Here is a 13,772-nt window from a genome sequence, read left to right as displayed (position 1 = left end):
TTGTCGAGCCATTTTCTACAGGAAATGGATCATTCCTTCCTGTAGGATCATCCATTGGCCGCCACCCCATGCTGGACGGACGGAAGAATTTTTTAATTTAATTTTTATCTGCGCTTCACAGTCTGAACAGGACTCTTGTGTTGGCTCCCGAGCAAAAGAAGCTGATCCACCGGTTCAAGTTGAATTGGAATACAAACGGAATTCTCTGGCTGATGAGAGATGCACTCGTAGAAGTAATTAAATGTTGTTTCCGTCAATATTGTCCAACGCCGCACCGCGCAGCCCCCAGCAGGCTCGCCGCAACTAAGCAGAAGAGGTAAAACAGCAATCAATCGGGTGCTGCTGTGTGGGGGTCCAATTAAATGTAAATTTATTACTTCTTTAGCCGAGCTGTTGTTGTTTGCGTCAATTGCCTTAGATATGGTGGCGACAGGTGTGCTCAAATGGTGCTCAAGCAGCAAAACAAGCGTATTGGGAGTGGATATCTAATTTAAAAATAGGATAGTTGTTGCGGCTAGCTGTTAGTGGTAATCGGTTTTGAATAATATTATCTTTAGAAGGAGGTTTTCATTTTCTGGAAGAAGCTTCCAGGAGCTACTGAAAATGATATGGTCCGGGTTCTGCCAAACCGCACCGAGCAGCTTTTTGACTGGCTTGTAATATTTTGTATGTGATAGCAAAACGGAAATCATTTCATATCAATCCATACAAACGTTTGTTGTAGGATATCCTCATGAGGATATCCTTATGTAGGATATCCTTATGAGGATGAGGCATATCCGAGACGATTTGGCATCAATGTTAAACGAAAGTTATGGCTGAAAAATCGGATTTTTTCTTGTTGGCGCTTTGTGCGTTTTGGCAGAACCCCGCCCATTTGTAATTCTATGGTAAATAAATGATTTGTAACGCGTATTATGTTACTATAATGTGGCCAGACGTCGACGCGTTTCGCGGGACGCTGCATTTTTCAACTTCGTTTTACAAATTTATTACAATTCATACAGCTTTACAAATATTTTTCCATTTTTTTTTGGCCAAAATCTATGTAAAATGCACTTTTGGAAGATCCATTTTCAAGCCAGTGACGCAATCCAGATAGGCGTCCCGCGTTTCACAGGACGCTTGCTGGTCACATTATGTTACTATCACTACCACTTTTTCGTTTCTTTCAAATGTCACTTGGTCTAACCACGCGTGTTCAGGCAGCACTGCCACCCCGAAAAGATGTGAGAAGTGAGGTTTCAGATAGCTGACAGCGAGCAGAGAAAAAGAGGATATGATAAGTTAATAAAACATAAAAAAGAAACAGAAGGCAACAAACAGTTGTAGCAAGAGCAGGGAATGTTGGGCGGCTAATTGGTTGCGGATAAGGATTTTTTGGAGCAGCGAGATGCGATTTGGAAGAAATTCAACAGTAGCGTCAAAAGAATAAACTCGTGCAAGAGCGAGGACGGCACTGTCGGTAGGTGGTCGAAGAGGGAAGCAAGCAGCCTTCCGCCGAAGGCATACAAGCAGCCATCCGCCGCACATTTTAGGAGAGCGTCCCGAAAGGTGGAATTCCGATGGAAGCAGGAGTTCATGAAGAACCATGAAGGCAAACCAAACGTAGTCGATGAAATCATTGGAGGAAGAGCCGGAAATTGTCATCAATCAGTCTGAGTGTTAGTGTTGAACTTAATCTAGAATTGAAAAACACTTAAATAAGTATGAAAAAAAATCTGAGTTCAGCGAAAGGCAGCAGTGCTCGAGGGGAATCGACGTTGGTGACAGATAGAAGAGAGTCGGTTGTATTACGAGAGACCCGCTTGCCGCTTGGAAAGCGATGTTGCAGATTCATGGGGAACCGGAAGTTTGACCACCATTCATCAACAGGTTTGAACGCACTACAACGGGATGGAGATTCACGAATTTGGAGTATTCTATGCGGCTGCAGGACTGTCTACAAGGAGAGGCAGTCAGGAGTCAGTTAATTCTGCCTGATTCCGTCCGGACGTGATTCGAGACCTTCGGAGTCTGTTTTGGGAAGCATGAGAAGCTAGCATAACAAGCACATATTTGCGACGCTGGAGTCACGCGTCGGGAAGCCGAATGAGCCGGAAATGGACTGCACGATATTTTTCCGAGAAGCGAAGGACCACGTTGCAGACGTATCTCAATCTTTACTTCGTAAGCAAACAGCAGTTGCATGACTTGATGCGGCAGCAGTACGTACTGGATGAAACAACGTCTATATCGTATTCCGCTCCAGTATCGGTGGAGGAGGAACGAGCTCGAGAGATCCAATCTTAGGCAAAGCGGTTTATCTCAAGAATCAAGAAGTTATGATGTAGTGAAACGTCTCACTACTCACTTTGCGCTTCTCACTCTTTACAGCAAAAAGTGATAAATGAGGAGTCAGAAGTAAGACGACTCACTTCTCACTCCTCATTTTTCACTTCTCACTGTTAAAAATAGGAGCGCAAAGTAAGTAGTGAGCACTATTCGCTTTGCACTTCTCACTTTCTCAATACTCATTTCGCGCTTCTTTTGACACTGAGAAGAGAAAAATGAAGAGTGAGAAGTGAGACGTCTCACTACTCACTTTTTACAGCGGGAAGTGAAAAATGAGGAGTGAGAAGTGAGGCATCTCACTCCTCATTTCTCACTTCTTACTGTGCAAAGTGAGTAGTGTAAAGTGGGTAGTGAGACGTCTCACTTCTCATTTCGCGCTTCTCACTTTTGGCTGAAAATGTCGTTTGCTCGAAAGGGTCGTTTGACCGAAAGGGTAATTTGGCCGAAAGGGTTATTTGGCCGAAAGGATCATTTGGTCGAAAGGATCATTAGGCGGAAAGGGTCATTAGGCCGAAAGGGTCATTCGGCCGAAAGGGTCGTTTGGCCGCATAGGACATTTGGCCGAATATGTCATTTGAAAAGTGAGAAATTAGGAATGCGAAGAAAGGCGTCTCGCTTCTCACTCCTCATTTCTCACTTCTCATTGTAATTGGGCACATAATCCATAAGAAGGAGATCGAGCTGTTTACTTCCTTGGTGATACGTGCTGTGAATTTGGGGTTGACGCACGGGCTGAAAAAACCACGTTCTGCGAAAAGATCTTTTCAGACTAACGGTATTTTTGGCCGGTTCGGCTTAACGATTTTTTCATTCTAGTGACTAGTTTGGCTAAACGACATTTCAGCCAAATGACCAGATCAGCCAAACAACCAGTGCTGCTGAATGAGATTTTCAGCCGTATGTCCTGAATTGAAAAAAATTGTTGTATTGTTTGATAAGGCTTTGTTCCGACTAGTGTTCCCCCTGAATCCGCAAAATTTTCCAGGAAACATAATAACTTGAAATAATAATCACGCTGTTTTTTGTTCTTCCTTTCAGGACCATGGGTTGGTTTGGCCCTCGTTCCCTACTACCGGCAGCTGCTCCCCATACTGAACCTATTCCGCGACTTCAACGTGAACATCGGCGACCGCATTGACTTCCAGGGAGGCCACCGATTGGGCGACGTTATCAACGAGACACTGCAAGTGCTGGAACGTCACGGTGGGCCCGATGCCTATCTCAACATCAAATACATGGTACCTACGTACGAGAGTTGTGTGCTGAACAAGTGAAATCTGTGCAGGATTTTATTTATTTTGTTTGGCTGGCAATGAAAGTTCCGATGAAAGCGCATCGATCACCGGCGGAAAATTGGACGAAATATATCAAACTTCTGTCGAAAGAAGCGATAAATCGGGTTTCTGCGGACGCACAACGAAGCATTAATGAAAATAAGTAGCCAAAAATATGTTTCGAAATGAATACACTGTTTTTTCTCCACTGATTTTTGTTCTCTAATATATAAACAATTTTTGTTAATTTTTTTTTACTTATTTTTCTCGATATCTTTATCCAATGTTTACATAAAATTACACTAACAATTTATACATTTTAAATGCTTAAAAGTTTTACTGGATATTGGTTCTAACATCTGCTGCTTATTGTAAAGGTGATTGCAAGTGCTCGCTTACTTGTACTTCGTTTAATTTTGGCCACTTTTCCATGAGAATTAATTTTATTGTCCAGTCAGCAGAGATTTCGTTACGATTATCATACAGAAATCGTGCTGCAATGCAATGTCCAATCTGGGTTCCGTTGCACTAAACCATCAATCATTTCCGTTTATTGTGAAGCGCACATATTACCCCGGCATTGAAATTGATTGCAAAATGGTAAATCATGCGAGTGCTATACGGTGGAATTGACACTGGCGGGCACACTGATTGGTGGTGGTGCGAAATGTCACCGTCAGCCAGCCAGCAAATGTGACAGGGAGTTTGGTTGGCACTGGTTGGTTTGATTGCGATGCAAAATCTTCGATTTCCGATATGTCACGGCACGTTCTTTTTATGTATAAGTCAGTAGTTCACGTTATCAGTAAGCACCAAAAAATTGAAAAATGCAGAATTAGCAAAACTTCTGTAAACATACCATAGAGAATCAATAAAGTTCGATATTTTCGATTTAGCCTAAAGACGCCTGTCCGTAGAGACTGAAAAATTCGCTGACAATCCAGTGCTAAACACCCTTCTGTGGCATAGGCTTTCTGAAAATATCGTCTAAATATAGAGGGAAGATCAGGAAGGAGAAATATTCCATCTGGTCTTTGAGGCTTGGTTAGCTGAAACACTTTTCTACTGGCTCTAAAGTGAAGTCAAACAGAGTTGGTCCTCTGCGGCACTAGTCGTCCCCCTTTAACCCATTCCTCGCATACTTGGACCTTCTATCAGGGAGGCAGAAGCATAAGAACGCTAGACTGCCGTAATCTGGAAAAGTGACGTAACAGCCATTTTACAACATGCATGTTTTCCATTTTTCTGTTAAAGAGCTCGATGAGTAGTACTCGTTAACACCATTTTTGAAAAATGGCGAATACGTCACTTTTTCAGGTTACGGCAGTAGAGGCGATTCAGCCAAAGCAAGTTTAGAATGCGGACTTTCTTCTGTAAGCGAGTTTCTTTTCCGAGCGATTTTTCAATTCGACTGATAGTCAACCAATTCGCGGCGCGCATACAGTGAAAGCCGACGCGATCCAGCCACGGCCACCGGAGTTACGGTCCTTTGCGGTTTTTTTTCCTCTTCGAGTGTGACGTCGTTCATTAGGCTGGTAACGCGCGTGATTGGGTGATCAAATAAGTACCCGTTCTGGGACCGGAATTTGGAAGCAAATTAGTTACTGCGGTCCGCATCTGAATTGGGGGCCGAAGGCCAAGAATCGCCCTGGTCTGTACACGGGTGCCGGAGATAGAACCGTTTTCTTTTTTCCTCCCGACCGGGACTTAGTGCAATCGAGTGCGGTGAAACTTTCCCACCAGTTTGGTGGAGACGCGTGGTACTTTTAGTGGTCGCAGTGAACAGTCTCACCGCAGAGTCTCACTGACTTCGAGTATCCAGCGCGGTAGTGTCAAACAGCAAAAGCAAACTTTTTTTGGCGACGCGGTCCGAACATATCAGTGCGTGGGTATTTTCGTCGCGCTTTCGTATTGCGTATTTGTCACGCGGAAAATCGAAATCCGCCCGAGCCGGTTGTTGGCGGCGTTAGTAATTAACGATAGCGCTGGCCGCGGGCCAATCCTACCGCCTAGGGATTTTAGGGTGCCCAAATAATGGCCCGGATTAAAGTTTTGAATCAGACCGCATCGTGCTTTCGTGCTGTGCGGTTCTTTCTCTCTTTGCGGAAGGAAGTTTTTAATACTACCCGAAGCTATTTTAATTTCAACGGTGCTTCTTAGCGCTATTTGTACCCACTGATCCCGCTACGATCTTTGCAAGGACCCGTGCCTTCGTTTTACGTTGGACCCGTTTGCGGAAGTAAAATTCCGACAAGCGGTGGTAATCCTGCAGGGACACCGTTCTGGGAAAAAACCTCTTAGAAGGTCACGTCTCCACGCTCAGCCATGAGCATTAATAAAAACAAGAGGAAGGGGGAGTCTCTGAATTCTCCACTTCCTTCAAAGAAACAAGGTTTCAAGACCGTCCTGCCAAAGCGCGGAAAAAATAGAAGGAAGCTGGAGAATTCAGATATTCCTTCTAACTCTAATATCGGAAATAATTCTTCTCCAATCGAACTGAGCAATCAGTTCGATTTGATTAATGATGAAATTGAGCAAATCGAATATACTAGCCCAGGTGATTCGATTCATGCGGAAAAGCAAAGGATTCCGCCAATTGTGGTATCTGTTGTCGAGTTTACTGGCTTCCGGAATGAGATTTTGAGTAACCTTCAGGGGATCAAGGTTTCATTTCAGATTGCTAGGAAGGGTGACTGCCGCGTTTTGCCGGGATCCTTTGACGATCGCAAACGTCTTCTTCAGTATTTAACTGAGAAGCGCCATAAATTCTTCACATACGACGCCAAAACTGAGCGATTGTTCAAAGTCGTCTTGAAAGGTCTCCCCAGTGATGACAAATCACTGGATGAGATTAAAATTGAAATTTCTCAATTACTTGGATTTTCACCAGTCCAAGTAATTAAGATGAAAAAGAAATCCCACTCTGGTACTTCCCAGAGGGGCATTTCTCAAGAATTTAAATAATATGAAAAGTTTGGAAAAGGCCTGTATTATGTCTCATGTCCGTGTTACATGGGAACATTTCCGCAGGCCTGGGGGAAATTTCCAAAACCCCACCCAGTGCCGTAAGTGCCAAAAGTGGGGTCATGGAACCAAACATTGTCACATGGATGCTAAATGCATGATTTGTGGTGGAACCTCTCACGCCAAGGACGCATGTCCTGTGAGAGAAGATTCAATAAATTTAAATGTGCAAATTGTGGGGCAATCATAAATCCAATTTCTGGGAATGCCCTTCACGCAAAAAGTTTTGAATTCCCGTGCAAAATTGATGACAGGAAATTCAATCGGATCCCAGATTCGACGGGTAGAAATTTTTCAAACGCTCAAATTTCGAAACCGGTTACCAGTCGAGCAATTCATACCCACCACAATTCACAAACAAATTTTGCCGCTCGTCAACGGGTAGCAAGCACTTCAGTAAATTCCAATTTTCGAATGTACCTACGTATGCAAACATCGCTGCTGGTAGACAAAATTTCTCTTCTCAAAATGAGGTTTATACCCATGTCCCAACGGAAAATAATGGTCATGTTGCCGATTCAGGTAGCATGACTGCTTCCGATTTTGATTTTTAACTGAACAATTGCATCACATGATTGATGCAATGTTCAAAGCAAATACCATACCAGAAGCTGTTCAGGTTGGTATAAAGTACACACAAAAATGGTTATCGGACTCCGTTTTAATGGATCTAAATAATTGTGTGAAAGTTCTAAATTGGAATGCCCGCTCTCTAAAGGGTAAAGAAGATGAATTATTCAACTTCCTTTCAGTTCATAATGTGCATATTGCCATTATAACTGAAACGTATTTAAAACCAGGACTCTCCATTAAAAGAGATCCAAATTATTTTATCTACAGAAATGATCGTCTTGACAGCGCCTGTGGTGGGGTCGCCATCGTCATTAATAGACGTATCAAACATAAATTATTTTCTTCGTTTGAAACCAAAGTTTTGAAACCTTGGGAGTTTCTGTTGAAACAAATTTTGGTCAATTTTCCTTCATTGCAGCCTATTTGCCTTTTCAATGCAATGGGCAGCAAAAGAATTTGTTGAAAGCTGATCTTCAAATTCTGACTCGCAACAAATCAAAATTCTTCGTAATTGGTGACTTCAATGCCAAACACCGTTCATGGAATAATGCTCAAAGCAATTCCAACGGCAGAATTTTATTTGAAGATTGTTCTGCGGGATATTATACTATTCAATATCCCAATGGCCCTACTTGTTTTCTTCCAGTCGAAATCCTTCTACAATTGATTTAGTTTTAACGGATTCAAGTCAGCTGTGTGGCCAATTGGTAACTCATGCTGACTTTGACTCTGATCACCTTCCTGTGACATTTGAAATCTCACAAGAAACCATTTACAATCAATCAGCTCTACTTTTAATTATCATAGAGCTGATTGGGATTCTCTCTCAAACATATATCGATAGGAATTTTGATGTTAATATTCCTTTGGATACCAAAAGTGATATTGACAATGCGCTCGTATCTTTGGCAAATTTAATTGTCGAAGCCAGAGGCATTACAATTCCTACATGTGAAATTATTTAAATTCAACTCCATTATTATTGACGACGATCTTCAGCTACTGATCCGTCTTAAAAATGTGAGGCGAAGGCAATACCAAAAGAACTCGCGATCCCGCGTTGAAAGTTATTTGGCGAGATTTGCAAAATGAAATTAAAAAACGTTTCGCTATTCTGAAATACCAACTTTGAGAATAATGTCTCGAAGTTGGATCCCAGTCGAAACCCTTTTGGAAATTAACGAAAATTCTTAAAAAACCTCAAAAGCCAATTCCAGCGCTTAAAGAAGGAAATAAAATTTTATTAACAAATGGCGAAAAGGCTCAAAAACTTGCTCAGCAGTTCGAGAGTGCCCATAATTTTAGTCTAGGTCTCACTAGTCCAATTGAGGATCAGGTTACACGAAGCTTCGAAGACATTCTCAACCAAGATAATGTTTTTGACCCTTCGTTGGGAACTAATTTGGATGAAGTGAGATCTATTACTAGAAAATTAAAAAATATGAAAGCCCCGGGTGATGATGGTATTTTCTACATACTTATCAAAAAACTTCCTGAGAGCTCTTTATTCTTTTTGGTTAATTTATTTAACAAATGTTTTCAATTGGCATACTTCCCAGATAAATGGAAAAACGCCAAAGTTGTTCCAATTCTGAAGCCGGACAAAAATCCAGCGGAGGCTTCTAGTTATCGCCCAATCAGTTTGCTTTCTTCAATAAACAATAGAATGATGGTTCATATTAATGACAATTCTATTTTTGCTGATGAGCAATTTGGTTTTCGCCATGGGCATTCAACCACTCATCAGTTATTAAGAGTTACGAACTTAATTCGGCTCAACAAATCTGAAGGATATTCGACTGGAGTTGCTCTTCTTGATATAAAGAAAGCATTCAACAGTGTTTGGCATCAAGGTTTGATTGTAAAATTGATGAATTTTAATTTTCCTCTGTACATTATTAAACTGATCCAAAATTATTTATCAGATCGTTAACTGCAGGTAAACTATCAGAATTTAAAATCTGATAGATTACCTGTAAACCTAATGTTCCCCAAAGCAGCATACTGGGGCCCATTTTGTATAACATTTTTACTTCTGACTTACCTGATTTACCACCAGGGTGCCAAAAATCTTTGTTCGCAGATGACACAGGTCTCTCAGCCAAAGGGCGTAGCCTTCGTGTCATTTGTAGTAGATTGCAAAAAAGTTTGGATATTTTCTCCACTTACTTGCAAAAATGGAAAATTTCCCCGAATGCTTCCAAAACTCAGCTTATAATTTTCCCACATAAGCCGAGAGCTTCTTATTTGAAACCTTCTAGCAGACATATTGTCACTATGAATGGGGTTCCAATTAATTGGTCTAGCGAAGCTAAATATTTAGGACTTCTGCTAGATCAAAAATTAACTTTTAACCTTGAAGGCCTTCAAGCCAAATGTAACAAATATATTAAGTGTCTATCTCCACTTATAAACAGAAAATCAAAACTTTGTCTTAAGAACAAACTTTTGATTTACAAACAAATTTTAGACCTGCCATGTTGTATGCTGTGCCAATATGGACTAGTTGCTGCAATACCAGAAAGAAGGCACTTCAGAGGATTCAAAATAAAATTCTGAAAATGATTCTGAAGTTGCCTCCGTGGTATAGTACCAATGAACTTCATAGAATTTCTAATATTGAGACATTGCAACAAATGTCCAACAAAATAATTTCCAATTTTAGACAAAAATCGTTGCAATCTTCTATTGCAACGATTAGCTCCTTGTATCCCTAGTATAAATTAGGTTAAGTTTAGTGTAAGTAGAAAACATTGTAATTCCTACATGGTTCAATTCAACCAGAGGAAATATTCTAACTGCCAGAGGCAATTGAAATGTATTAATAATAACTAAAAATGTAACATAGCAAATAAGGATGATAGTGTTAAGAAAACACGGAACACCTAGTCTAAGAGATGAATGCATGTATTAGATAATTAGCAAATAAAACTAGTTAAAAAAAAAAAAAAAAAAAGTTTTGAATCGGCTGGATGATAATTACACGTATCGAAGACGCTCGTCGTCGCCAATCCCATCCTCCTTCACCGTTCCGTGGAAGCGCTCCTCGGCGGAGCGATTGACGGCGACAGTAAGGAGAATAGAGGAGCATCGTACGTGTTGAAAGTCAGGAACTAGAATCAGTACAAACGACTGCTAATGATGGACAAACAAACTTAGCGACGGTACGCCAGTATCCATTATTGAGCACCCACAGCGAGTTCTGCAAAAGGTCGTGATCGTCATAAGACAAAGAGCAAAGTGCCTTTTTCTATCTCAGGTGACCAAATGAAAGCATCGTGGGGTTTTTGATCAATTTCGCATGAAAAGCAGTCATGGACAGGTGTTTTGCTTTGTTATTTTAAAAGACTTATGTTGATAATAATGACTAGTTGTTGAATTAATCATAGTCCTTTAATCCACCGAGTTGAAAGTGGTAATAAACACAAAATTGAGCAGATATTACATACTTTCATGCCCTGCACGGAATAAAAATTGTAGAGTAGCATACTTTTTAGTAGCATACTTTTCATTCTTCACGTTTCTATAGAGATCAGGGTTCGTAACGCTCACTCAATCTCAGGAGCACAGGATGCTTCCTCACGAAAATTTTCGGGGAGAAATCGCTTTTCGGGAAAGAAAAACAGCCTGGAGAGTGATAACCATTTTTCTCTCACTTCGATTGCCGTTAAACGTTGGTTTGCTCTTTTTCTTTCATATTCGAGTCTTTTCGTGGCATCTTCAATGCAAATGGTAGTAGCTTATGTAGAACAAATAACTTAATGCTGATCACGTACCGGATCGGGCCAAGCTGGGTCTTCCGTAAAAGTGACAAGTTCAAGCAAGAACAGCAAGATCGATGAGCTGAACTGGGGCAAGCTAGCAAAACACGACAAGTAAGAGTCGGAAAACGTATGTAAGCCATTCTCACCGAGACAGTGAGCAAGTTGCAGGAAAGTCTCGAGATTAAGGACAAGCTGATCGCAAAATACCCTAGTAGCATGGTGAAGCAAGATAGTCAAGAAACAATCACCAAAAACAATCAAGCCAAGAAGATGAAATTGACGAAAAGTTTTATGACATCTCCAGCGACTCTTCGGATACAACAACACAAATACCGAAGCGAGACCGCTACTCAAGGGACTCCGTAGACAACAACGACTCAATATTCAGCAGCTCGAAGACCTAGGGAGGTGCGACTGCAAAGGAAAAAAGTAAGTGGTTTTACAGGCTTAGTTTCCCTTTCTATCAACACTAGCTAATAATAATAAGTAACACAAGCCAATAACAATAACACCAAATCACCACCTCCTCGATAACAACATCAATATTGAAAAATAAAATACAAATTTGCAATCTAAGTCTCACACACGAGCACCTCTTACTCAAACTATACACTTTTTTAAATGAAAAGCTAGGAAATTTTAAAATTCACTATAATAAAGATAAAAAATACACGCTTTTCGGCTCCCACCCATCCTTACACACTCCGGTCCTCTAGGAATACAAGCAACACTCAAGCCCCATAGTTATGAGTATCCCTCGGTGCGGATGCTACACCCCAACCGGTACTGGTTGGTATCCGATCGGATATCAATCCTTGAAATCAAAAACACCCTCCACAATGAATTAGTTTCTGCAGAACATACACCTTTGTCGATTTTCTCTCTTACCACCTATGTTGCCTTGTCAGCTCCCCCATATCTGCTGGTTGTGGGTTCCGGACTCTCAGTATCAAGCAGCAGAGTTCATCGATACCCCAATGGAACGTCAACGGTTTCCAAAACAACCTCTGTGACCTGGAATGGTTGGCCTCCAGCTCCGACCCAGTAGTGATTGCCCTCCAGGAAATCTACCGGACACCGCCCGCAGTTATGGGCCAGACCCTTAGTGACAAGTACAAATAGTCTGCCGATGTAGGTCAGAAAAAAGGGTATTGGAGGAGGTCCTCTTCTCAGAGATCGTAGTGGATGCCGATTTTCAAATGGTCGCGGTTAGGATCCAGTCAGTGGCCTTTTCCCATGGTTATGGTCTCCATCATCGGCTATATCAAGCTGCCAGAATGGAATGTCGACAGACGGTCAGAGAAGTCAAAAAGAAATCGTGGACGGGATTTATGGATGGCACCAATAGTGAGCACAAACACCTGGAGACATTCAAATGGTGAACCTTACGACCAGATAGACCATGTTCTGGTGGATGGGCACCATTTCTCGAATGTTATCGATGTGCGGACATTCAGAGGTAAGAACAATGACTCTGATTGTTGTCAGTAAAATTCGATCACGGTTGTCAACTATATCGAACGAAAGATCACAGTGAACGATGCGTTACAATATCCAGCGATTGTCGACAGAAGGAGTAACGGCTGAATATCGCCAGAAGCTCGACGAACGAATAAGTGCAATCAACATCAGCGACAACATTAACGATCTATGGGAGTCGATCCATGGAGCGGTGAGCACAACAGCACGAGAAGTGGAGGGCACTGTACAGAGGCGATCCAGGACGGGTTGGTTCGATGTGGAGTGTCAGAGAGTAACAGACGAGAAGAACGTTCTGGCAACGGATGTTGGTGTCGGGTACCCGATCGAATAGAGATCGGTACAAGGAAGCAAGAGCAGCCGAAACACTAACCCACTGTGGACTGTGGAGTCACCTACACTATATGAGGTTAGAAAAGCTATTAAAGGCCAGTTCTGCGGGGAAGGGCCAGTTCTCAGTTGAACTTCTTAAGCATGGCAGTTAGCAGCTTTATAAAGTTCTGCACCATATTATGTTGAAAATATCTGCTAGCTGGTTGGACGGCCTCATTTGCCCTCTCTTTAAGATAGGGCACTGGCATGAGTGTGCTAATTACCGAGAAGTAACCCACGTACAAAATTATGTCCCCTATTCTGATCAACAGATTGAGACCGCTTGAAGAGTCCTTCGTCGGCAAATACCAAGCAGATTTTCGTAAAGGCCGATCAACGACGGATCAAATGTTTACCGTGAGGCAAATCCTTGATAAATTCCGGGAGTACAACTTGTAGACACATCATCTCTTTATTGATTTTAAGGCAGTGTACGATTCAGTGAAACGGAATGAATTATGGCAAATCATGCTAGAACATGGTTTTCCGGCGTAACTGATTCGGAATTGATCGCCGTGTCGTGGAAGAGGCTTTTGTGCCTTTTAAGAGGGAAACAGCGAGGATTGGACGAAGTACATGGTCGCTGGCAATCAAAGTGGGTTCATTTTGAAGTGGTAGGTAGAAGAATTTATGTATCTTGAAACATTAGTGACGTGCGATAATGATGTAACCCGCGAGGCGAAAAGGCGTATTGCAGCTGCAAATAGGGCTTATTACGGACTTCGTAACTAGCTTAAGTCCCGTAGTCTGCAAACGAAGACAAATATCGCGCTGTATACTACTCTGATTCTTCCGGTGGCTTTATACGGCCATGAAACGTGGACGTTAAAGGAAACTGATAGGAGAGCTTTCGGAGTATTTGGCGTAAGGTGCTGCGGACAATACTCGGCGTATGAACCCGGAAGAGGCTGCAGGCTTCGTGGAAGGCCGCGTACACGATGGTTTTTGCAGT

General features: G+C 41.9%; 2 protein-coding genes across 3 annotated transcripts in view; one reads left to right on the top strand and one right to left on the bottom strand.

Annotated features, from left to right (window-relative positions):
• The window catches only part of LOC134225827 (parkin coregulated gene protein-like), a 40,510-nt gene extending 36,694 nt beyond the window's left edge, over positions 1–3,816 (top strand). Inside the window, exon 4 of the mRNA XM_062706202.1 lies at positions 3,373–3,816. Within this exon, the coding sequence (XP_062562186.1) occupies positions 3,373–3,608 (236 nt within the window). The 3' untranslated portion in view covers positions 3,609–3,816. The remainder of the gene's footprint in view (positions 1–3,372) is intronic.
• The window catches only part of LOC134225837 (uncharacterized), a 738,557-nt gene that overhangs the window by 118,634 nt on the left and 606,151 nt on the right, over positions 1–13,772 (bottom strand). The gene's annotated exons all lie outside the window — the stretch shown is intronic.

Source organism: Armigeres subalbatus, chromosome 1 (genome assembly GCF_024139115.2).
Source record: "Armigeres subalbatus isolate Guangzhou_Male chromosome 1, GZ_Asu_2, whole genome shotgun sequence".
NCBI lineage: Eukaryota > Metazoa > Arthropoda > Insecta > Diptera > Culicidae > Armigeres > Armigeres subalbatus.
This window is presented reverse-complemented; position numbering and strand designations above follow the sequence as displayed.